The sequence below is a fragment of the Macaca thibetana genome, chromosome 16 (genome assembly GCF_024542745.1).
Source record: "Macaca thibetana thibetana isolate TM-01 chromosome 16, ASM2454274v1, whole genome shotgun sequence".
NCBI lineage: Eukaryota > Metazoa > Chordata > Mammalia > Primates > Cercopithecidae > Macaca > Macaca thibetana.
The window spans coordinates 34,842,240-34,865,677 of record NC_065593.1 but is presented as its reverse complement, the minus strand read 5'-3'; the positions used below and the strand labels follow the sequence as shown (position 1 = coordinate 34,865,677).

The 23,438-nt window shown below is 39.5% G+C and overlaps 2 protein-coding genes across 6 annotated transcripts in view; one reads left to right on the top strand and one right to left on the bottom strand.

Annotated features, from left to right (window-relative positions):
* PTRH2 (peptidyl-tRNA hydrolase 2) overlaps nucleotides 1-23,438 on the bottom strand; it is a 1,137,200-nt gene that overhangs the window by 544,618 nt on the left and 569,144 nt on the right. The gene's annotated exons all lie outside the window — the stretch shown is intronic.
* Nucleotides 1-23,438, top strand: part of MED13 (mediator complex subunit 13) — a 126,165-nt gene that overhangs the window by 66,738 nt on the left and 35,989 nt on the right. Inside the window, exons 10-16 of the mRNA XM_050764635.1 lie at nucleotides 5,305-5,518; nucleotides 8,329-8,410; nucleotides 12,751-12,872; nucleotides 15,466-15,556; nucleotides 15,689-15,903; nucleotides 16,190-16,386; nucleotides 17,451-18,367. Coding sequence (XP_050620592.1) covers nucleotides 5,305-5,518; nucleotides 8,329-8,410; nucleotides 12,751-12,872; nucleotides 15,466-15,556; nucleotides 15,689-15,903; nucleotides 16,190-16,386; nucleotides 17,451-18,367 — 1,838 coding nt within the window. The remainder of the gene's footprint in view (nucleotides 1-5,304; nucleotides 5,519-8,328; nucleotides 8,411-12,750; nucleotides 12,873-15,465; nucleotides 15,557-15,688; nucleotides 15,904-16,189; nucleotides 16,387-17,450; nucleotides 18,368-23,438) is intronic.

Genomic DNA, 23,438 nt, shown 5'->3' with positions numbered 1-23,438 from the left:
TAAATAATGAAGGCCTGGCTAAATAATAATGACATATCCACTTAAGGGAAATCTGTGTAGGCTGATATGGGAAGCTCTGTATGTAGATGAGGAACAAAGTACATATGTGCATACATATATGCTGGCGTATACGTAGGTTTTTTTCCACCTTAATTAGATGATAGAAATAGTACTTGTTATCTTGAAGGAGAGAGATTGAGATACTTAGGCTTTTCATCTTTTTGTACTACATGACTTTAGCTATGTGCATGTAATGTGAGTACATTGTAAAAATGTGAATGCAGTTTGAGGTACCTGCTGAGAGATTCCATCAGGCAGTTGGGATAATGTCTGAAACTTAATAGAGGGGACTGTTAATAATCCAGAGTAGATATACAATGCAAAAGGACAAGAATGCATCAGTAGAAACAAAGAATTAGTGGATTTGTAATAGTGGAACCTTTATAGGTGTGTGACTTCATAGAAAATTACAGTAGCAGAAATTCAAAGCTTTGTTTTATTTATGTTAAGTGAAACTACATTTTCTGTTTGGTATAAATAAATGTTTCCATTGATTGCCGTTGAAAGGTGGCACTGTCCTTCCATAATAGTGGGTTAGTGAAAGAAATTTGTACTCTTGATTTTTATTTTTTATTTTTATAAGAGAGAGGATCTTGCGCTGTTACCCAGGCTATGGTGCAGTGGCATGATCACGGCTCACTGCAGCCTTGAGCTCCTGGGCTCAAGCCATCCATCTTCCTTAGCCTCCCAAGAAGGTGAGACTACAGGCATGTGACAACACCCCTCAGCTAATTTTTTTTTTTTTGAGAGACAGGATCTCGCTATGTTGTCCAGGCTGGTCTTGAACTCCTGGTCTCCGGTGATGCTACTACCTTGGCCTCCCAAAGCACTGGGATTGCAGATGTGAGCCACTGCACCCAGCCCTCTTGATTTTTCTGATCAGCAGTTTTAGGTGGTGACGGCTACCTAACTAGTATAGAGTTATAGAATTTATCATTTCTAAGTACCCTTTTTCTTAGACTTTCATGTGTAGAAGTTTTATGTTTAACTTTTCATTGACTATGTTTTTAAAAGTAAAATTCCTCTAATTTGTTAGAATTTACTTGTGGGGAAGGAGAGGTTGGAATGGAACACAGCATAACCCATATATAAGATACATGTGACAAATATCTTTTTTTGTTTCTAATTCTTTTTAGTTTCTGTATTAATTAATGATAGTATGTATTTCAGAATAGAGGCTAAGAACCGTATAAATTTTAAAGACAGCAAAATTTCTGGCAAGAAACATTGTATCTTTTTTCATGGGTTTAGCACTTAGTTTTAGAAGAATTTGTGGTGGTTTAGTCCGTTATTCTGATTTAGAGGGAAACCTGTCTCAACCCTGAGCAAAGAAAGAACTGTATTTGAGCATAGTTCTTTACATGTTTTATTCTGTGGCCAAAGTATATCAGGATATACCATGATGTTCATCAATATAATTAACTCCAATGTTGTATTAGTGATATACCAGATTTGTATGTATATTGTTATAGAATGCATTATTTGATCTCTAAAAGGTAGTTCTGAATGACTTTCACAGAAGGAAGCCTGTGATGAAATAAACCTGTTTTGATTTTACTGTACCCTAAATCTTTTAAGTAAGTCTTCTATATTTCCTGTTTTATTTTAATGCAATAAAGCTTTCCTTTGACAGTGACCTTGACTCAGTTTAAGGATTGATTCTGAATATAGGAGATGGTAATAGAAAAAAGTACCATTTAAAAAGTGGGCGATTTTAGGCTGGGCACAGTAGCTCACACCTGTAATCCCAACACTTTGGGAGGCAAAAATGGGAGGATCACTTGAGCCCAGGAGTTCAAGACCAGCCTGGGCAATATAGTGACATCCTGTCTCTACAAAACATAAAAAACCAACCAAGTGTGGTGGTACACGCCTGTAGTCCCAGCTACTCAGGAGGCCGAAGAGGGAGGATACTTTGAGCTCCGGAGGTGGAGGTTGCAGTGAGCTGAGACCGCGCCACTGTACTCCAGCCTGGGTGACAGAGCAAGAAGACCTTGTCTCAAAACAAAAAAAAAGAAAAAAAGTGGTGGGGAGATTTTGACATTGTTGCATTCGTTTCTTAACTTCCCGTCTATAGCTTATCTGCTTCTATAATTGTCAATCCTTAAAAACTGTCATACCTCATCTGGAAGAATTTTTATTGAATAAAGGCATAACAGCATATGCTACCGTAAGCGATGTTAAATTATATATGAGTACATTTCAGGATAATATGTTATTGTCATAGTAAAAGGAAGGAGATGAATTAATGAATAATATAATTTAAATTTGCTTTGGGCCTTGCAGCACTTGCTGTTCATGGCTGTACCTGATCTTTTTGCAGTTTGTCTGTATTTAGCTTTATGTCTAATTGAAACTGTGTCTGTAGTTAATTATTTGGCTGTATGTGAAAGTTCGTTTGAGGAAAGGAGAGGTTATTCGTATTCTAAAAGTGTATGTGTACTATATAATTGATGTTGACAGTATGGTAATTAGAGTTTTTTATCTGGCATCTCTTAAAAGTAACAATTTTTAATTCTATTTTTTATCAGCTTTAAATATAGAATGTATAATGTAAATGATTTATATTTTAAAATTTATTGTGTCTTGATCCTCTTGAAATTGACTACATTTAAATTCTTTGCACATCCTAATGTCTGTGAGAATGATTCAATAAAATAACAAAAAGTCATATTTAGGTAATGCATTTGGTTTACTCATTTTTATTTTAATAGAGCCCTGTGCAGTAGAATTGGTTTTTTTAATAATGTTACTGCACAGTAGTCTAGCAACTACTTACGTAAACAGTGTGAAGGTTTTTATACTTCTGCCAGACGACAACTTAATATGAAACACAGAGTTGTTTTATTTGTCTCTACAAAGAGCAGTAGTGTCTTTCAGGCTGGGGGAAGGGAGATTTCTTATACTTTCTTCCCTAAGAATAGTTATTTGAATATGAATACTTAAAATCTTTTTCGTCTCTGACTTTGCCACTGTGTGACCTTGGCAAAGCCCTTGATTTTACATAATTTCCACATCAAAGTAAGGGATAATACCCTTTGCTTCTTATCTTAACATATTATTTTAAGTGTTAAATAAGAAAAGTACGTATCAAAGTAGCTAGAATTACTATTTTGAAAAGATTTGCATTAGTGAAATTTGGTAGACAGTTCAGCTAACGGTTATTTAGAGTCTAATGTGGTGAGATAAAAAACTACACTTGATACTCATCTGTTTATACAACAGAACTATTCTGGTGATTAATTATAAAACATATCCCCAATGACAGTGTGCTAACATTATGTTCCCACAGAAGAAAGTTTTTGTATACTTGGGATTTTAGTTTTTGGGATAAATCTGGGGCATATTTGGAATAATAATGATATATATTTGAGCATTTGATAGCATGTTTAGAAATCAGTTTTTGTTTTGATGGCCTGCTTTGCCCTTAGTTTGTAAGCGATCACGTGCTGCTAGTGCTAGGCATTAGTGAATAGATGAATAAGGTGTGATTTCCCTGTCACTCAAAGAATGTGCAATGTGCAGATACCTTCATTGCTCCCAGACCTTACATATCTTACAGTTTTTGTCTTAGTACTCAGAGTAGATAAGTAGTGGCATTGGTACCTTCTAGTGTGTAAAAATTGTTAATTTCAGAGTACAAGATACTGTATTTTAGTAGTACTAATGCAAAAACATCTCAGTCTGTGATTTTTAGATTTCATTTATTCATTAGCAAGTATTGACACCTATTATGTACCAGGTACTCTAGGCATCTGTGCTAAATTAGTGAACAAAGGTAAGCCCCTGTCTTTGTGGAGCTTTTATGTTCTAGTGTGACAGTCAACTATGAACTTAATAAATTATGTAATATGTTAAAAGATAAATGCTATGCAGGAAAATAGAGCAGGTTAAGGGGGATTATTATTGAGGCAAATGGGCATGGGCATATTGCTATTTTAAATAAGGTAGTTATGGTCTCAGAGAGAGGTGACATTTAAACAAAGACTTGAAGGAAGTGAGTTGGCTATGCAGATATTTGGAAGCAGAATGTTCCCAATAAAAGAAATAGCCGGGAATGGATCTGGAACCCATTGAGGAACATAAAGGAAGGCCTTGGAAGCAGTATAAGAGAGGACTAGAATAGTAAAAGATGAAGTTGGAGAGGAGAAGAACAAGATTATGGGAAGTTTTCATAGGATGATATAAAGACTTTGGTTTTTTTCTGAGAGTGAAGTAGTCATTGCAAGATTCTGGATATGATCTGACTATAAGCTTGGCTGCTAGCTGCTGTTATGACAGGTTGAGAACTTTAGCTTTGTATACGCAAGAGAATAGGAATTTGAGAGTCTAAACGTGTCTTATGCAAACCAGAAGCTAATGATTCTGTGTTCACACTCACCGAGCAGTCGGGTCTTCAGAGAGAAAAAAGTCCTGATACTTTCCAAGGTTCTTTGGTATAGATCAGCTTGATTCTTGTTGTGGTGTCCCTCTTTTATCCTTAGATTTTAGCTTTCTGTGGTCTGTCAGTTTCCACTAGCTAATCTTTCCAACTTCATTGTTGTCTTCTCTTTTACTCTGTCATCTCCTGTCATTTTATTGGTTATTTTAGGAGAATAAAGAGAAGCAGTTTTTCAGTTGCTGTGTTGAAGCAGAAGACTAATAGCTTAAAAATTCATGTGCCAATGTGATTAGAAAAGAACTCAGATACTTGCACTGAAACTTCACTTTACATTGTGAAACATCTTGCCACAATTAATAGTAATAATGCTATTTTCATGAAACACAAATCAGTCCTTCAAAAATTTAAAACTTAAAGTATCTACTCATGGCAGTAAAAAAAAAACAAAAAACCATAATCACTTTCTTTGTATACATTGTTTAAAAGTATCTTACCTCACTTTTATAAAGCCCCCACTTTGAGTTACTGTCGTGGAGCAGTTTAGATTTAAGAGCCCCTTTCAGGGAATGGATTTGGACAAAATAATGTGCTTGAGGATTTGAGAACCGTGAATTACCTAAAGACAACGTATTTTGGTGGAAAGATCATATAGTTAGGAAACTTGGATTTTGGCCCCATTTCTCTATGGGTGAATTTTAGACTTCAACAAATTATTTAATATTTTCATGCCTCCTCATTTGTGAAATAAGGGATTGCAGGTTAGATAATCTTTAAGTAGTTCTAAAAACCTTATGATACTTATGTCATTTGGAAATTTTTAATGCTTATGTGGATAATTAATTTTTTTTAATTTTTTTATGCAGGTTAATGGTGCAATGTAAGAAACCTTTAAAAATTTCTGATGAATTAGTGCAGCAATATCAAATTAAAAACCAGTATCTTTCAGCAATAGCCTCTGATGCAGAACAAGAACCTAAAATTGATCCATATGCATTTGTTGAAGGAGATGAGGAATTCCTTTTTCCTGATAAAAAAGATAGACAAAATAGTGAGAGAGAAGCTGGAAAAAAACACAAGGTAAGAGGAATCACAGTATACCAAAAGGTCACTGTTGATTTTGTAGCACTGCATATAGTAACACTCTTAGTACCACAATTATTTCACTTCTTTTGTCTTAGAATAGAAAGAGTAATCATTTATTTAGAAAAACGTATTTTTGGCCGGGTACGGTGGCTTATGCCTGTAATCCTAGCACTTTGGGAGGCCGAGGCAGGCGGATCATGTGAGGACAGGAGTTCGAAACCAGCCTGGCCAACATAGTGAAACCCTGTCTCTAATAAAAATACAAAAAGTAGGTGGGTATGGTGGTGTGTGCCTGTAATCCCAGCTATTCAGGAGGCTGAGGCAGGAGAATCATTTGAACCCAGGAGGCAGAGGTCGCAGTGAGCCGAGATCAGGCCACTGCACTCCAGCCTGGGTGAGAGAGCGAGACTCCCGTCTCAAAAAGAAAAAAAAGAAAAGTGTATTTTTTTGAATGCACATGGTACCGATTATAGCTGATCTCCGATAATGAACATATTTTGTTGTTTAAAAGTTTCTGAGTTGGATAAAGGGTGTATTAAATTTTGTCGTAATGGAAATCAGGACATTTAGGTAGGCTATTTTGACAGTGATTTAAAAATACGTTGTAAGTGAATTACCAGTTTTCAAAGATAAAACAGAATATACATCACTGAGTTTAAAAAATATGTGCTATTTTTGGCCGGGCGCAGTGGCTCAAGCCTGTAATCCCAGCACTTTGGGAGGCCGAGGCGGGCGGATCACAAGGTCAGGAGATCGAGACCACAGTGAAACCCCGTCTCTACTAAAAATACAAAAAATTAGCCGGGCGCGGTGGCGGGCGCCTGTAGTCCTAGCTACTCAGGAGGCTGAGGCAGGAGAATGGCGTGAACCCAGGAGGCGGAGCTTGCAGTGAGCCGAGATCACGCCACTGCACTCCAGCCTGGGCAACAGCGTGAGACTCCGTCTCAAAAAAATAAAAAATAAAAAATAAAAAATATGTGCTATTTTTGAATATGTGATTCAGGAACTTACACTGCACCTAAAAGTAAAAATGAAGTGCAAGTATATAGTATATATGAGAATTTGTTAAGATTAAGATAACTTTGCTAAACAAGAATTATGTCTTAAATACAAAATATGAAAATTGGCCAGGACAGTGGCCCATGCTTGTAATCCAGCACTTTGGGAGGCTGAGGTGGGTGGATCACTAGGTCTGGAGTTCGAGAGCAGCCTGGCCGAGATGGTGAAACCCTGTCTCTACTAAAATACAAAAATTAGCTGGGTGTGATGGCGGGCGCCTGTAATCCCTGCTACTTGGGAGGCTGAGGCAGGAGAATTCGCTTGAACCCAGGAAGCAGAGGTTGCAGTGAGCCGAGATCATGCCACTGGGCTTCAGGCTGGTGACAGAGCAATACTCCGTCTCAAAAAAAAAAAAAAAAAAAAAAGAAAACCGAAATCTGTAAAGTTATGAAAAGGGTCCAATAATATGTGTGGGTTGTTGTTTTTTTTTTTTTTTTTTTTTTTTTTTTGAGACGGAGTTTTACTCTTGTTGCCCAGGCTGGAGTGCAATGGCGCGATCTCCACTCACTGCAACCTTCGGCTCCCTGGTTCAGGTGATTCTCCTGCCTCAGCCTCCCTAGTAGCTGAGATTACAGGCTGTGCACCACCACGCCCAGCTAATTTTGTGTATTTTTAGTAGAGATGGGGTTTCTCCATGTTCGTCAGGCTGGTCTTCAATTCCTGACCTCAAGTGATCTGCCCGCTTCGGCCTCCCAAAGTGTTGAGATTACAGGCATGAGCCACCGTGCCCAGCCCCCAGTAATACATTTAATACAAAGAATTAGTTTCACATAGTTTTACTTAGCCCTACTATATGCCAGATACTTGAAATTTTGTCTTTTTGGAAGTATGAGAGTAGTGGTAGCTGGGAAGGCTGCAGGTGTAATAGAAAGAACATGAACTGGCCGGGCACAGTGGTGTCTCATGCCTGTAATCCCAGCACTTTCGGAGGCCGAGGTGGGTGGATCACCTGAGGTCAGGAGAACGAGATCAGCCTGGCCAACATGGTGAAACCCCGTCTCTACTAAAAATACAAAAATTAGCCAGGTGTGGTGGTGCAAATGCCTGTAATCCCAGCTACTTTGGAGGCTGAGGCAGGAGAATCTCTTGAACCCAGGAGGGGTAGGTTGCAGCAAGCCAAGATCATGCCACTGCACTCCAGCCTCGGCGACAGTGAGACTCTGTCTCAAAAAAAAAAAAAGAACATGGACTTTGGAATTTGACAGATTTAGGATAAAATTTCAGCTCTCACTACTTATTAGCCGTATTTTCTGGGGCACATTAGAGTCTTTACTTTTTTATTTATAAAATAAACATACTACAGGCCAGGTGTGGTGGCTTAAACCTATAATCCCAGCACTTTGGGAGGCTGAGGTGTGCGGATCACAGAGTCAAGAGATTGAGACTATCCTGGTCAATGTGGTGAAACCTCGTCTCTACTAAAAATACAAAAATTAGCTGGGCGTGGTGGCATGGGTCTGTAGTCCTAGCTACTCGGGAAGCTAAGGCAGGAGAGTCGCTTGAACCTGGGAGGCAGAGGTTACAGTGAGCCGAGATTGCACCATTCCACTCCAGCCTGGTGATAGAGCGAGCATCCATCTCAAAAAAAAAATAATAATAAGCATACTACTCACTTGTTAACTATAATAATCAGTGATTATGTTAAACACTTAGCCGGATGCCTGACACATAGCTCCTCAATAATTGGTAGATTTTATTGTTGGTAAATCATATATTTCAGCCTAACATGCAATATTTGTTTGCAGGTAGAAGATGGGACATCTAGTGTAACAGTGTTATCACATGAAGAAGATGCTATGTCATTATTTAGTCCCTCTATCAAGCAAGGTAAAACCTTTATTTCCTAATCAAAATATTGCTTTCCAGGATTGTTACTACAGACTGATCTGATATTGTTGGACTTCTAATACTCCTTTTGTATAATTCATTATGTTTCATAGAAAGGAATCTTTCTTAAATGATGGATTTATTGGTTATCTTTTATTGGAAGAAGCAAGTTCAAGTGATAGAATTTGTGTTTTGAATTGTTGCAACCTCTTTCCTGTTTTTACATATAAAAATAGTTTTCCATTAAAAACTCAGTTTTATGTAATAGATTTCTCACACCCTTCTACTGGGAATTATGTGAAAGGAAGTAAAAGAATGAAGGCACATATTGACTGGAAAGTGATTGAGAAAGGCCATTATTATACTATGCCAAGGCTATAGTTATACTATCCAGGAAAAACACACTTGAAAAAAATAGGAGAAAGATACAGATGTCCAGTTGGTTGACAGTAGAGTGTTTCATCATCATAACTCCAAGTGTTTGCTCTCTGAAGACACTGCTTTCAAGCCTATAGCTATGGGGGTTATAATTAGAAGACTATCAGTTCTCTTCATACCTCTCTCCATTGTTTAAACTATTGAAAAATGGATCTGGGCGTGGTGGCTCACGCCCATAATCCCAGCACTTTGGGAGGCCAAGGTGGGTGGATCACTTGAGGTCAGGAGTTCGAGACCAGCCTGTCCAACATAGTGAAACACCATCCCTACTAAAAAATACAAAAATTAGACAGGGTGCAGTGGCTCACGCCTGTAATCTCAGCAGTTTTGGAGGCCGTGGTGGGCAGATCATGAGGTCAAGAAATCGAGACCATCCTGGCCAACATGGTGAAACCCCGTCTCTACTAAAAAAATACAAAAATTAGCTGGGCATGGAGGCACGCGCCTGTAGTCCCAGCTCCTTGGGAGGCTGAGGCAGGAGAATGCTCAAACCTGGGAGGCAGAGGTTGCAGTGCGCTGAGATCATGTCACTGCGCTCCAGCCTGTCAAGAGAGCGAGACTCTGTCTCAAACAAATAAAAATTAGCTGGGCATGGTGGTGCATGCCTGTAGTCCCAGCTACTTGGGAGGCTGAGGCAGGAGCATCTCATGAACCCAGGAAGTGGAGGTTGTGGTGAGCCAAGATGGGCTGGGCGCAATGGCTTACACCTGTAAGGCCGAGACAGGTGAATCACCTGAGGTCAGGAGTTCGAGACCAGCCTGGCCAACGTGGTGAAACCCCGTCTCTACTAAAAACACAAAAATAAGGCATGTGTGGTGCCTGGTGCCTGTAATCCCAGCTACTGGGAGGATTAGGCAGGAGAATTGTTTGAACCCGAGAGCAGAGGTTGCAGTGAGCCAAGATTGTGCCACTGCACCACAGCCTGGGTGACAGAGCGAGACTCTGTCTCAATAAATAAATAAATAAATAAAAATTGAAAAATGATTTAGAATAAGCTCCACTATGATTGTGTTGTGACATAGAATAAATATGAGTAAAATGTTTTAAAGTTTTCACCTGTAAAATGAGGAGATAAGGTCATTGCCTACAGTCCTTCAGATCTAAAACCACAATTTCTCAATTAAACTTTACTGGAATTTTGTTGTCATTTTCTTCCCACACACACAAGTTAAGAGAGCTGTTCTGAGGCCACTCATTAACAAATATTTAGTTAACACCTGTTATGTGTTGGTACTGTTTGGGTGTTGGGAATACAGTGGTGAAGACTCCACTTTGAATGTGTCTGACTTAAACTCCTTGTGAATGGAATAGAGAGACATAGTATAGTAAATCATTTACAAAACCCATTTAACTTTTAAAGTAATTTATTCTTTTAATTGACAAGTAAAAATTGCATATATTTATGGTATACAACATGATGTTTTGGGGCGGGGTGTGTGTGTGTGTATATATACACAGAGTGCCGAGACACACACACACACCCCAAAATATATATATTTACTTTTTTTAAACATTTTACTCATATTCTGTGTCACAACACAATTATAGTTTATCTTATTCTAAATCATTTTTTCAGTTATAATTTAAACAGTGGAGACTGGTATGAGGAGAATTGTTAGTCTCCTATTATGACCTCACAACTATAAGCTTCAAAGTACTGTCAAGTCTTCAGTGAACAAACACTTGGAATTATTATATATGTGTGTGTGTGTGTATATGTGTGTGTGTATATATATATAAGTGGAATGGGCAAATCAAGCTATTTAACATATGCATTACCTTACATACTTACCTTTTGTGTGTGTATGTGGTGAGAATACTTAAAATGTACTTTCAGTGGCCGGGCGCGGTGGCTCAAACCTGTAATCCCAGCACTTTGGAAGGCCGAGATGGGCGGATCACGAGGTCAGGAGATCAAGACCATCCTGGCTAACATGGTGAAACCCCGTCTCTACTAAAAAATACAAAAAACTAGCTGGGTCTGGTGGCACACGCCTGTAGTCCCAGCTACTAGGAGGCTGAGGGAGGAGAATCGCTTGAATCCGGGAGACAGAGATTGCAGTGGGCCGAGATCGTGCCACTGTACTCCAGCATGGGCGACAGAGTGAGACTGTCTCAAAAAAAAAAAAAAGAAAAAAGAAAAAAAGTTGGATTCATGGAAGTAGAAAGTAAAGTGGTGATTACCAGAGACTGGGGGTGGGAGAATGGTAGATGGCCAGAGGACACAAAATTTCAGTTGGGAGGAATAAGTTCAAGGGATCTATTGTAAATTGTGGTTACTACAGTTAATAATAGATATTACATTTGAAAATTCAGAGTAGATTTTAAGTGTTCTCACCATAAAAAAAAAAAGTACCTGTATATGAGGTAATGAATACGTTCAGTAGCTTGATTTAGCCATTTCACAATACATACATTTAAAAAAAAAAAAAACTCAGAAACAAATTGGGTTATTTGGCCTACTTACCTATCCTGGAATATTCCCTAGCACTGGGCAAAGCACATTACTGACATTCTATTACATTTTATTTTTGGTGTTGAGGCACAGAGACATTAAGTAATTTGTCGAAGGTCATACTGTTAGTGGTGGAGCTGGGCTTCAGATTAAAGTCTGTCTGGCCCAAGAGTCAGCTCTTAATCATTGTTCTGTTCTTCCTTTACATTTCAGAAAGATAGAAAAATATAGGCCAGGTGAGGTGGTCACACCTGTAATCCCAGCACTTCGGGAAACAGAGGCAGGTGGATTGCTTGAGCCCAGGAGCTCAAGACCAGTCTGGGCAACATGGCGAAACCCCAACTCGAGGGGAAAAAAAAAAAAATTAACTGGGCATAGGGTCATGTTGCTGTAGTCCCAGCTACTGGGGTGGGAGGATTGCTTGAGCCCGAGAGGTCAAGGCTGCAGTGAGGTGTGATTGCACCACTGCATTCTAGCCTGGTGGTGACAGAGCGAGACCCCGTCTCAAAAAAAAAAAAAAAAATTACAAATATGTGTGTGTATTTAATTCTGTTTTTCTAATGGCATTTATATTTTTGTTTGATGCATTAATTATTCATGTAGCGTACTTAGCTATTTTATGGATTACTTGACCTTATAGTGAGCTTCCTGGGAAAAATATAACCATTTATTTATAACTTTTTTTTCTATAAAAACACTTTCTAGACTTTAAACAATAAAGTGCAATTTCTTGTTGCATAATCCCCTTATGACCTTAAAGTTATATGTCTAATTTAAACAGAATAGTACTTATGTGGTCAGTAGTAGCAGTTTTTTTTTGTTTTTTGTTTTTTGTTTTTTTGAGACGGAGTCTTGCTCTGTCGCCCAGGCTGGAGTGCAGTGGCCGGATCTCAGCTCACTGCAAGCTCTGCCTCCCGGGTTTACGCCATTCTCCTGCCTCGGCCTCCCGAGTTGCTGGGACTACAGGCGCCCGCCACCTCGCTCGGCTAGTTTTTTTGTATTTTTTAGTAGAGACGGGGTTTCACCGTGTTCGCCAGGATGGTCTCGATCTCCTGACCTCGTGATCCGCCCGTCTCGGCCTCCCAAAGTGCTGGGATTACAGGCTTGAGCCACCGCGCCCGGCCTTTTTTTTTTTTTTTTTAAAGACGGAGTCTCGCTCTGTCTCCCAGGCTGGAGTACAGTGGCATGATCTCAGCTCACTGCAACCTTCGCCTCCCAGGTTCAAGCAATTCTCTGCCTCAGCCTCCCGAGTAGCTGGGATTATATGCGCCTACCACCACACTCGGCTAATTTTTGTATTTTTAGTAGAGACGGAGTTTCACCATCTTGGCCAGGCTGGTCCTGAACTCCTGACCTTGTGATCCACGCTTCTTGGCCTCCCAAAGTGCTGAGATTACAGGTGTAGTAGTAGCAGTTTTAATTTTATTTTTCTGATTGACTTTTGTAGATGCTCCTCGCCCTGCTAGTCATGCCCGTCCTCCATCAACAAGTTTGATTTATGACTCAGACCTGGCTGTGTCTTTTACTGACCTTGATAATCTCTTCAATTCTGATGAAGATGAACTAACAGTGAGTATCTCATTAATGAACTGAGTATAGTTTGTTTTCCTTGATTTTATTTATTTTTATTTTTTAGAAGTGATTTGTGAGTTTAATACTATGTTTTAGCCCTGAACAATAGGAAATATTTTATAGTAAAATCTCATTCATTGATTTCTTTTTTAAATCTCATGTTTGACTAGTCTTGCCATAATGTCACCTATAAACTTTGAGGGTTTTGTTTCTCCTTTTGTTTTTACATTGGAGGACACATGATTAACCTTAATTTGAGCTCTGCCATATGTTCTATTTTGCAGTTTTAGGAAGCAGAATTATTTTCCTATTTGATTCTGTAGTTTGAGAAATGACCCTGGAATTTACTCATTCAGAGAACACATAAATAATTGACATTATTTACTTCGTCAATTTATTAAGGAATACCAGTTCTTTTGAATTTGTTTTGCATCACAGCTATTATTATAAGACGGATACATGATATAACAATAAAAGAGGAAAAAATAATATTTAATCTTTAACACCCATTTGCAGAGAAAAGTGAAGATAAAAGAAATTAAAGCTTAAAATGAGATTCCCTAGAATGTCAAGTCTCTGTCAAATTAATGAGTTGGGTGCTGCATTATCATAAAAGGGAATTCCTTTTCATCTGCATAAAGGTAGCTTGGAAACTTCTGTGGTACATTTGGTCTTTCTTTTACTGTATAATATGCATTTAGTCCTCTCTCAACATATATATCTCTCTATATGTGTATATGTGTGTGTGTACATATACATATATATGCTGCAGATACATAAACTTTTACTGTATATCCCATAGTGTAGTACATTTTAGGGCACCCTTTACTAGGTGACTATATCCTTGAATGCTTTGGCACATTAATACGTTCTCTCTACTACCATTCCTGTATCAGCTGTGGTTCCTCTGAGATAAAAAGGTTGTAGTCAGAACGTGGTCTTCGTATTAATATTTATCACAAACTGTCTAACAGAAGACATAGAACTAATATTAGCTCTGAAAACATTGGTAAGAGCTTGGAGATAGTAAAACTTGTTTGTTCAATGTATGAAAACTTAGGAACCCTATTGCTTTGTCATTAGATCTTCTGAAGTTTGTACTTAGTTTTACCTGTTAACAGTATTTTTGCAGGAGTAAGGAGACTATTAAAACAAGGTAAAAGTATAAGAATTTTGATAGGTGGGTGATTGATTATATACGAAACTTTAATGTGTTCAACTTAAGGAGACAAATGCTTTGCAAGTATCTTCTACCAAAAAGCATTTCTAATGTTAATTACTGCTCCTTCTTATTGCAAGTTTTCTTATTTTTATTTATTTATTTATTTATTTATTTATTTTTTTTTTTTTTTTTGAGACAGAGTCTTGCTCTGTCGCCCAGTCTGGGGTGCAGTGGCCGGATCTCAGCTCACTGCAAGCTCCGCCTCCTGGGTTTAGACCATTCTCCTGCCTCAGCCTCCCGAGTAGCTGGGACTACAGGCGCCCGCCACCTCGCCCGGCTAGTTTTTTGTATTTTTTAGTAGAGACGGGGTTTCACCGTGTTAGCCAGGATGGTCTCGATCTCCTGACCTCGTGATCCGCCCGTCTCGGCCTCCCAAAGTGCTGGGATTACAGGCTTGAGCCACCGCGCCCGGCCTTATTTTTATTTATTTTAAGACAGAGTCTTGCTCTGTTGCCCATGCTGGAGTGCAGTGGTGCAATCCCGGCTCACTGCAACCTCTGCCTCCCAGGCTCAAGCAATTCTTCTGCCTCAGCCTCCTGCAATTCTTGTGCCTCAGCCTCCCGAGTAACTGGAATTACAGGCATGCCCCACCAGGCCCGGCTAATTTTTTGTATTTTTAGTAGAGGTGAGGTTTCACCATGTTGACCAGGCTGGTCTCGAACTCCTGGCCTCAAATTTTTTGATCTGCCTGCCTCAACCTCCCAAAGTGCTAGGATTACAGGTGTGAGCTACCACGTCCGGCCTCTTATTTTGGGTTTTTTTTTTTTTTTTTTGAGACGGAGTCTCGCTCTGTCACCCAGGCTGGAGTGCAGTGGCCGGATCTCAGCTCACTGCAAGCTCCGCCTCCCGGGTTCACGCCATTCTCCTGCCTCAGCCTCCCAAGTAGCTGGGACTATAGGCGCCCGCCACCTCGCCCGGCTAGTTTTTTGTATTTTTTAGTAGAGACGGGGTTTCACCGTGTTAGCCAGGATGGTCTCGATCTCCTGACCTCGTGATCCGCCCGTCTCAGCCTCCCAAAGTGCTGGGATTACAGGCGTGAGCCACCGCGCCCGGCCCTATTTTGGGTTTTAAGTAAGGTTAACCTTACTTCTGTGTATTTTGAAAGTATTGGTCATTTTCATTGGAGGAACTTTTTCTTTTTAATTTGGAGGCTTACCAAATAAATATTACCAAATAAATAAGTATGAAGTCAGTGATGATCTAAGAAATGTATTATATCTTTCAACACTAGTATGTATTTGGCTGTATCACAGATTCAAAATATTACTTTTAATGAATGGGCTTTACTGTTAAGTTATATCTGAATGATTACTATTTTGAGATCACATTGGATGTAAAATTTTAGATAAATATGCTTTTTTTAAATAGCCTGGATCTAAAAAATCAGCGAATGGATCAGATGATAAAACCAGCTGCAAGGAATCAAAGACAGGAAATCTGGACCCGTTGTCTTGCATAAGTAAGCTTCCATCATCTGTGCTCGTGATAAATTTGCAAACTTAATCTCAACAAAGCTCCCCACTCCCTTTGTTTTAACCACAGATTCACCTATTTTTAGTCATGTTAAAATGTATGTTTTTATTAAATATAGGCACTGCAGATCTTCATAAAATGTATCCTACACCACCATCATTGGAGCAACATATTATGGGATTTTCCCCAATGAATATGAATAATAAAGAATATGGTAGTATGGATACAACACCTGGAGGAACTGTTCTAGAAGGAAATAGTTCTAGTATAGGAGCACAGTTCAAAATTGAGGTTGATGAGGGATTCTGTAGTCCCAAACCTTCTGAAATTAAAGTAAGTATGTTTTTTCTAGAAAAATAATTCACTTCCTGTATTTTCTTATAGAATTAGTTTATTGCTATAGTCAAAAATTATTTCATAGTGGTTGCAGTTTTGTAGCTAAGTTGAAGACTGAATTGTTGTGTCACTATTAAGAATGCATTTAAGAAAATAATAGAATTGTATTTACATTTTATTCTGTTTAAAGAAGGGAAAAAAGGTCCAGAGCCTGTTTGAGATTTTTATTTATTTTCCCCCCCAGAAGATAAGATACTGAAAACCTACCATCTTTATATTGTAGGATTTTTCTTATGTCTATAAGCCTGAAAATTGTCAAATTCTAGTGGGATGTTCCATGTTTGCACCTCTAAAAACTCTACCAAGCCAATATCTGCCCCCTATCAAATTGCCAGAAGAGTGTATTTATCGTCAGAGTTGGACTGTTGGAAAATTGGAATTGCTTTCTTCAGGGTCTGCAATGCCATTCATCAAAGAGGGGTATGATTTATGTTGTTATAATAGTATATGAATTCTTATACAGCTTTAATTTTTTTTCATAGATTTACTTGGTATGCTGGAAAAAGAAAATTGGTTTTTGAAAATTCTAAAAATTATTTCTGGTTAATCAATTATAGTGATTGGCTGGGAGCAGTGGCTCACACCTGTAATTCCAACACTTTGGGAGGCCAAGGCAGGCATATCCCTTGAGGTCAGGAGTTTGAGATCAGCCTGGCCAACATGCAAAACCTCGTCTCTACTAAAAATACAAAAATTAGCCAAGCGTGGTAGTGTGACTGTAGTCCCAGCTACTTGAGAGGCTGAGGCACAGGAATGACTTGAACCTGGGAGGCACACGTTGCAGGGAGCCGAGATTGCACCAGTGCACTCCAGCCTGGGCAACAGAGTAAGACTTCGTCTCAAAAAAAAAAAAAAAAAAAGGTTAATTAGGTATGGTTAAACTATTAGGAAACGTAAGACTATTATGCTGGATTTGTATTCAGAAGCACCTTTTCTTTTGGGCTGCAATTTTAAATTGCTTCCACTTTTACATTTGCCATATTTTCCACACGTGTCACATTTTAACATCTCTGACTTTGTCCATTTCAACTCAAGGCTGAAAGAAATCTGAATTTGAGATGTCTTATAAGTGGTAGCATCTTAAAATTACCATTTTTCCCTTTTTACACATGAGCATCTCTGAAATCATTTTTTTAATCATTTTTTATTTTACAGTCAGTAGCATCTTAGAATCAAGGAAATATAAGTATTTCTAGTAAACATAATTTATAGATAGTAAATATGGATGTCTTGGTGCGCATTAGTGTATACAGTACTTATTAATGATATTTGAACTTGTTGATTGATCCTTAGTCCACAATCACTTAGAGTAGATATGTTAACCAGAAATAAAAATTGACTGTACTTGTAATTCTTGCAATACTTGTCCTTTCGTAATTTTCTATGTAATTGAAAAACATTTGGGACGTTTTTAGTTGTATTTCATGTTACTAATATGTTCCTTTATATATGTATTTGATTTTCTTTTACCCTGGTGATGATAGTGATGGAAGTAATATGGATCAAGAGTATGGCCCTGCTTATACACCTCAAACTCATACTTCTTTTGGGATGCCTCCTAGCAGTGCACCTCCTAGTAACAGCGGAGCAGGAATTCTTCCTTCTCCATCCACCCCTCGGTTTCCAACTCCAAGGACTCCAAGGACTCCTCGAACTCCTCGTGGAGCTGGTGGACCTGCTAGTGCTCAAGGTTCAGTCAAATACGAAAATTCAGACTTGTATTCACCAGCTTCTACCCCATCTACATGCAGACCCCTTAATTCTGTTGAACCTGCAACTGTCCCTTCCATCCCTGAAGCACACAGTCTTTATGTAAACCTCATCCTTTCAGAATCAGTTATGAATTTGTTTAAAGACTGTAACTTTGATAGTTGTTGCATCTGTGTCTGCAACATGAATATCAAGGGTGCCGATGTTGGAGTTTACATTCCAGATCCAACGCAGGAAGCACAATATAGGTGTACCTGTGGCTTCAGTGCTATCATGAACAGAAAATTTGGAAACAGTTCAGGATTATTTCTTGAAGATGAACTAGATATCATAGGACGCAATACAGACTGTGGCAAAGAAGCAGAAAAACGTTTTGAAGCTCTCAGGGGTACCTCTGCTGAACATGTTAATGGAGGACTAAAGGAATCTGAAAAACTATCTGATGATTTGATATTATTGCTACAGGATCAGTGCACTAATTTATTTTCACCCTTTGGAGCAGCAGACCAAGATCCTTTTCCTAAAAGTGGTGTAATTAGCAATTGGGTACGTGTTGAAGAGCGTGACTGTTGCAATGACTGCTACCTTGCATTAGAACATGGGCGTCAATTCATGGATAATATGTCAGGAGGAAAAGTTGATGAAGCACTTGTGAAAAGTTCATGCTTACACCCCTGGTCCAAAAGAAATGGTAAGTATGCTAATAAAATACTGTTTTGTTTGCTTATTTCACTTTAGTTGTATGACTTGGCTTTTCATTCTTAGGAAAAAGTAATAAAGGCAATTACCCATGTAGCAAATAAAGACATTTAAAGTTGGACTTAAAACTCTTTTAAGGATGATGTTTTTAAAGGGTGAATTTCTTAGCGGTTTAATTTAATGTCACCAATAAAAGTATGGTTATTATAAATCTGTAATTATATACTTACGTAGGAATATGAAAGGCACATTGCGTATATTAGCATAACATTGCTAATGGTCTGCTTTATTCAACATTCTTTGACTCGTTAAGTATTTACTGGGCACCTTGTATGTGCCAGGTGTTATCCTAGGTTCACTGTTGAACAAAGCACACATATTCTTTGCCCTTTTTGAATCTATAATTTAGTGGAGAAAATAGGAAATAAACAAAAAAGCTTATAATAGAAGTAATTTGGAGAAAAAGCAGAGTAAAAGAGTAGAAAAAGACATGTATGTACTATTTTAGATGTATGGTCAGATAAGATACTGAGGAGATAGCATTTGGGCAAACTCCTACATAAAGTAGAATATGAGCTATGTAGTTAAATGAGGGAAGAGTGTTTCAGGCAGCGCAAACACCCTGAGGGAGTATTTTGTTTTTACGTGTTTGAGGAACATTAAGGTGACTGATGTTGCTGGAATGCTTTGGGTGATAGGGAGACTGGAAGGAGATGAAATTTAAGAGGTAGCCATTCACCAGCATCATTTAGAGTCTTATAGACCATGTAAGGCCTTTGTGGTTTGCACTAAATGTGATGGGAACCTATTGAACAGTTTTGACAAGGGGAGTAACATGATCCTTATTCTGATTGTTTTTTAAGAGATCTCTCAGCCTGGCACGGTGGCTCATGCCTGTAATCCCAGCACTTTGGGAGGCCGAGGTAGGCGGATCACCTGAGGTCAGGAGTTCGAGACCAGCCTGACCAACATAGTGAAATCCTATCTTTACTGAAAATATAAAATTAGCTGGGCTTGGTGGCGGGCACGTGTAATCCCAGCTACTTGGGAGGCTGAGGCAGGAGAATTACTTGAACCTGGGAGGCGGAAGTTGCAGTGAGCCAAGATTGCACTATTGCACTCCAGCCTGGGCAGCAAGAGTGAAACTCCCATCTAAAAAAAAAAAAAGATGGCCGGGCGCAGTGGCTCACGCCTCTTATCCCAGCACTTTGGGAGACTGAAGTGGGCAGATCATGAGGTTAGGAGTTTGAGACCAGCCTGCCCAATATGGTGAAACCCCATCTCTACTAAAAATCCAAAAAATAGCCAGTGTGGTGGGGCGTGCCTGTGGTCCCAGCTGCTCAGGTGGCCGAGGAGAGGAGTTGCTTTAACCTGGGAGGCGGAGGTTGTGGTGAGCTGAGATAACGCCACTGCACTCCAGCCTGGGCAACAGAGCAAGACTCTCTGTTGCTATTGTGTGGAAAATAGCCTTGGGGGTTGGCAGTAGTGAAAGTGAGAATAGAAGCAGGATAAATCAGTTGGAAGGCAGTTTCAGAAGCTTAGGTGAAAGATGATGGTAGCTTAGACAAGATAGGAGGCAAGCGAGATGTAAGTAATAGGTTTTAGGTATATTTGGGAAATAGAACCTACAGGGTTTGCCGATAGACATGTAAGAAAAGATGAGGCATCAATAATAGCTTGAGCAACTGGGTGAATGGTGGTACTAACTACAGAGGAGGGAAACACGGGAGTAAATCAGATACACATTTGGAGATAATATGTTTTAAATTCAGAGGAATGATTGGGTCCGGAGATTGAAAAATTTTGTGTGTGAGTTATCATCATGAAAAGCTGTGGATCTGGATGAAATAACCTATAGAGTAATTGTAGATAGAGTAGTACAAGGATGGAGCTGACATTTAGAGGTGGGGAGGGAGAAGAGGCGCCAGGAAAGAAAATTGAGAAGGAGGTTGGAGGAAAACCAAGAGAGCATGGTATCCTAGAAATCAAGATTAGGGAATTTTTGTTTGTTTGTTTTGAGACAGAGTCTCGCTCTGTCACCAGCCTGGAGTGCAGTGGCGCGATCTCGGCTCACTACAACCTCCACCTCCCGGGTTCAAGCAATTCTCCTGCCTCAGCCTCCTGAGTGGCTGGGACTACAGGTGCCCGCCACCACACCTGGTTAATTTTTTGTATTTTAGTAGAGACGAGGTTTCACTGTGTTGCCCAGGCTGGTCTCGAACTCCTGAGCTCAGGCAATCCACCCGCCTCAGCCTCCCAAAGTGCTGGGATTATAGGCGTGAGCCACCGTGCCCGGCCCGGGAATATTTAGAAGAGAGTGATCATCTCTATCAAATACTATGATACATTAAGGTGAAAACTGAGACAGCCTATTGGACGTGACCACATAGAAGTTGGTGGTCACCTTGATAGGCAGTTTCAATCAACCTGATTAGAGTGGGTTCACAAAAGAACAGGATGAAAAGCAAACTTAGACAATTTTCTGGGGACTTTTGCTGTAAATAGCAGAGAAATTGCATAATAGGGTTAAAACAGAGGTTTATTATTATTTTGTTAAAGGTGCATTGGGAGTGATCCTATAGAAAGGAATTTTTTTTAAATTTAAAAGCCCAGGAGTTCAAGACCAGCCTGGTGAACATGGCAGACCCATCTCTACTAAAAATACAAAAGTTAGCTGGGTGTGGTAGCATGCACCTGTAGTCTCAGCTACTTGGGAGGCTGAGGTGGGAGTATAGCTTAAACCTAGGAGGTGGAGGATTCAGTGAACCATGATTTTACCACTACACTCCAGCCTATTTGACAGAGTGAGACTCTGTCTCAAAAAGAAAAAGATGGGCATGTAATGCAGGGTTGAGTAATAATGATAGTACAGATGGAATGTTATATGGCTTCTGAAAATGAATACAGTTATATATAACAAATATGAATCTTAGTGATGCTATTGAGGAGAGGAAGAAGGAACAAGTCCCAGAAGATTACATATAGTCAGATACCCGTTAAAAATACCTCTTTAATGTATTACCGTTGATAAAGTTTTGAAATAAGCACAACTAAGTGTATTATTTTACATGCACATAAAATTGAGGATATTGGTTAATTCTTGAAATTTCACACATACCCAGAAATGACCAAGAGATAGGATAGGGAGAAACGTTTAATAAGATCATTTTTGGTAATGTTCTAGTTTCTAGGCAGTGAGATTACAGTTGTTCATTTTATTATTAAAGGAAATTTTTGAAATGTAAGAGAATAACACATGGACCAGTGATTAAGTTCATGTATATGACATAGTATCAGCATTTATCCAATTATTCATTCCCAGGGACCAAATTTAAAAAGGGAAAGATACAAATAAATATCATAGTATTCAAAAAAAAAGGAAAGATTATTTTAAACCATATAGAGTAGTTAAGATCATAGGCTGTGGACTCAGGCTGCTTGGGTTTGAAACATGACTCTAGCACTAGATACTGCCTGCTACCTTGGGCCAAGTTAGTTAACCTTTCTGTGCCTTGATTTCTTAAAATAGGGTCAATAATAAATTTACTTTACAGGGTGTTGAGATAATCAAATGAAATAGTACATATAAAACAGAGCAGTTGATCTGCCCACCGTGGCCCTGCCTCAAAGTGCTGGGATTACAGGCGTGAGCCACGCAGGAGTTCAAGACCAGCCTGACCAACATGGTGAAACCCCATCTCTACTAAAAATACAAAAATTAGCTTGGCGTGGTCGTGCATGCCTGTAATCCCAGCTACTTGGGAGGCTAAGGCAGGAGAATTGCTTGAACCCATGAGGTGGAGGTTGCAGTGAGCCCGAGATCCTGCCATTGCACTCCAGCACGGGCGACAAGAGTGAAATTCGGTCTGAAAAAAAAAAGCAGTTTTTCTCACGTAGTAAGAACTCAGATGTTAGTAGTGGTAATGACAGCAGCAGGAAGATTAGTGGCACTCTTTTTTTTTTTTTTTTTTTTTTTTTTTTTTTTGAGACGGAGTCTCGCTCTGTCGCCCAGGCTGGAGTGCAGTGGCCGGATCTCAGCTCACTGCAAGCTCCGCCTCCCGGGGTTCACGCCATTCTCCTGCCTCAGCCTCCCGAGTAGCTGGGACTACAGGCGCCCGCCACCTCGCCCGGCTAGGTTTTTGTATTTTTTTAGTAGAGACGGGGTTTCACCGTGTTAGCCAGGATGGTCTCGATCTCCCGACCTCGTGATCCGCCCGTCTCGGCCTCCCAAAGTGCTGGGATTACAGGCTTGAGCCACCGCGCCCGGCCGTGGCACTCTTTATAATTATTTTGTTTTTAAAAACCAACTTACAAAATAATGGAAAATATTGAGCTTTACCTGGCATATGTTTTTTGAATAACAGTAAGCACTGATGTAAACAGAAAGCTGCAGACTTAAAAATGAATTTCTTCTTAAGAACTTGTCCAAAGAAAATAATTTAGTACAAGAAAGACAATAATTTAGTACAAGAAAGAGAGAAATGGGGCCCATGGCCCCCCCCTGTATCCCAGCATTTTGGGAGGCTGAGGAAGGAGTATTGCTTGAGACCAGGAGTTTGAGACCAGTCTGAGGAACATAGCAAGACCCCATCTCTACCAAAAAGAAAAGAAAGAAAGAAAAGACTTTATATTTCAGTTAAAAATTTTCAGTATTAAAAACAAATAATGGGCTGGGTGCAGTGGCTCATGCCTGTAATCCCAGCACTTTGAGAGGCCGAGGCGGGTGGATCACAAGGTCAGAACAAGACCATCCTGGCTGACATGGTGAAACCCTGTCTCTACTAAAAATACAAAAAATTAGCCGGGCGAGGTGGCAGGCACCTGTAGTCCCAGCTACTCGGGAGGCTGGGGCAGCAGAATGGTGTGAACCCGGGAGGTGGAGGTTGCAGTGAGCGGAGATCGCACCACTGCACTCCAACCTGGGTGACAGAGCAAGACTCTGTCTCAAAAAAAAAACAGCAGCAGCAAAAAACAAATAATGTTGGAAAACATAAATGTGCAATATTAGAATACTTTGATTAAGTTATAGCATCATGAAATGGTGGCAAGCTCCTGCATTAGAG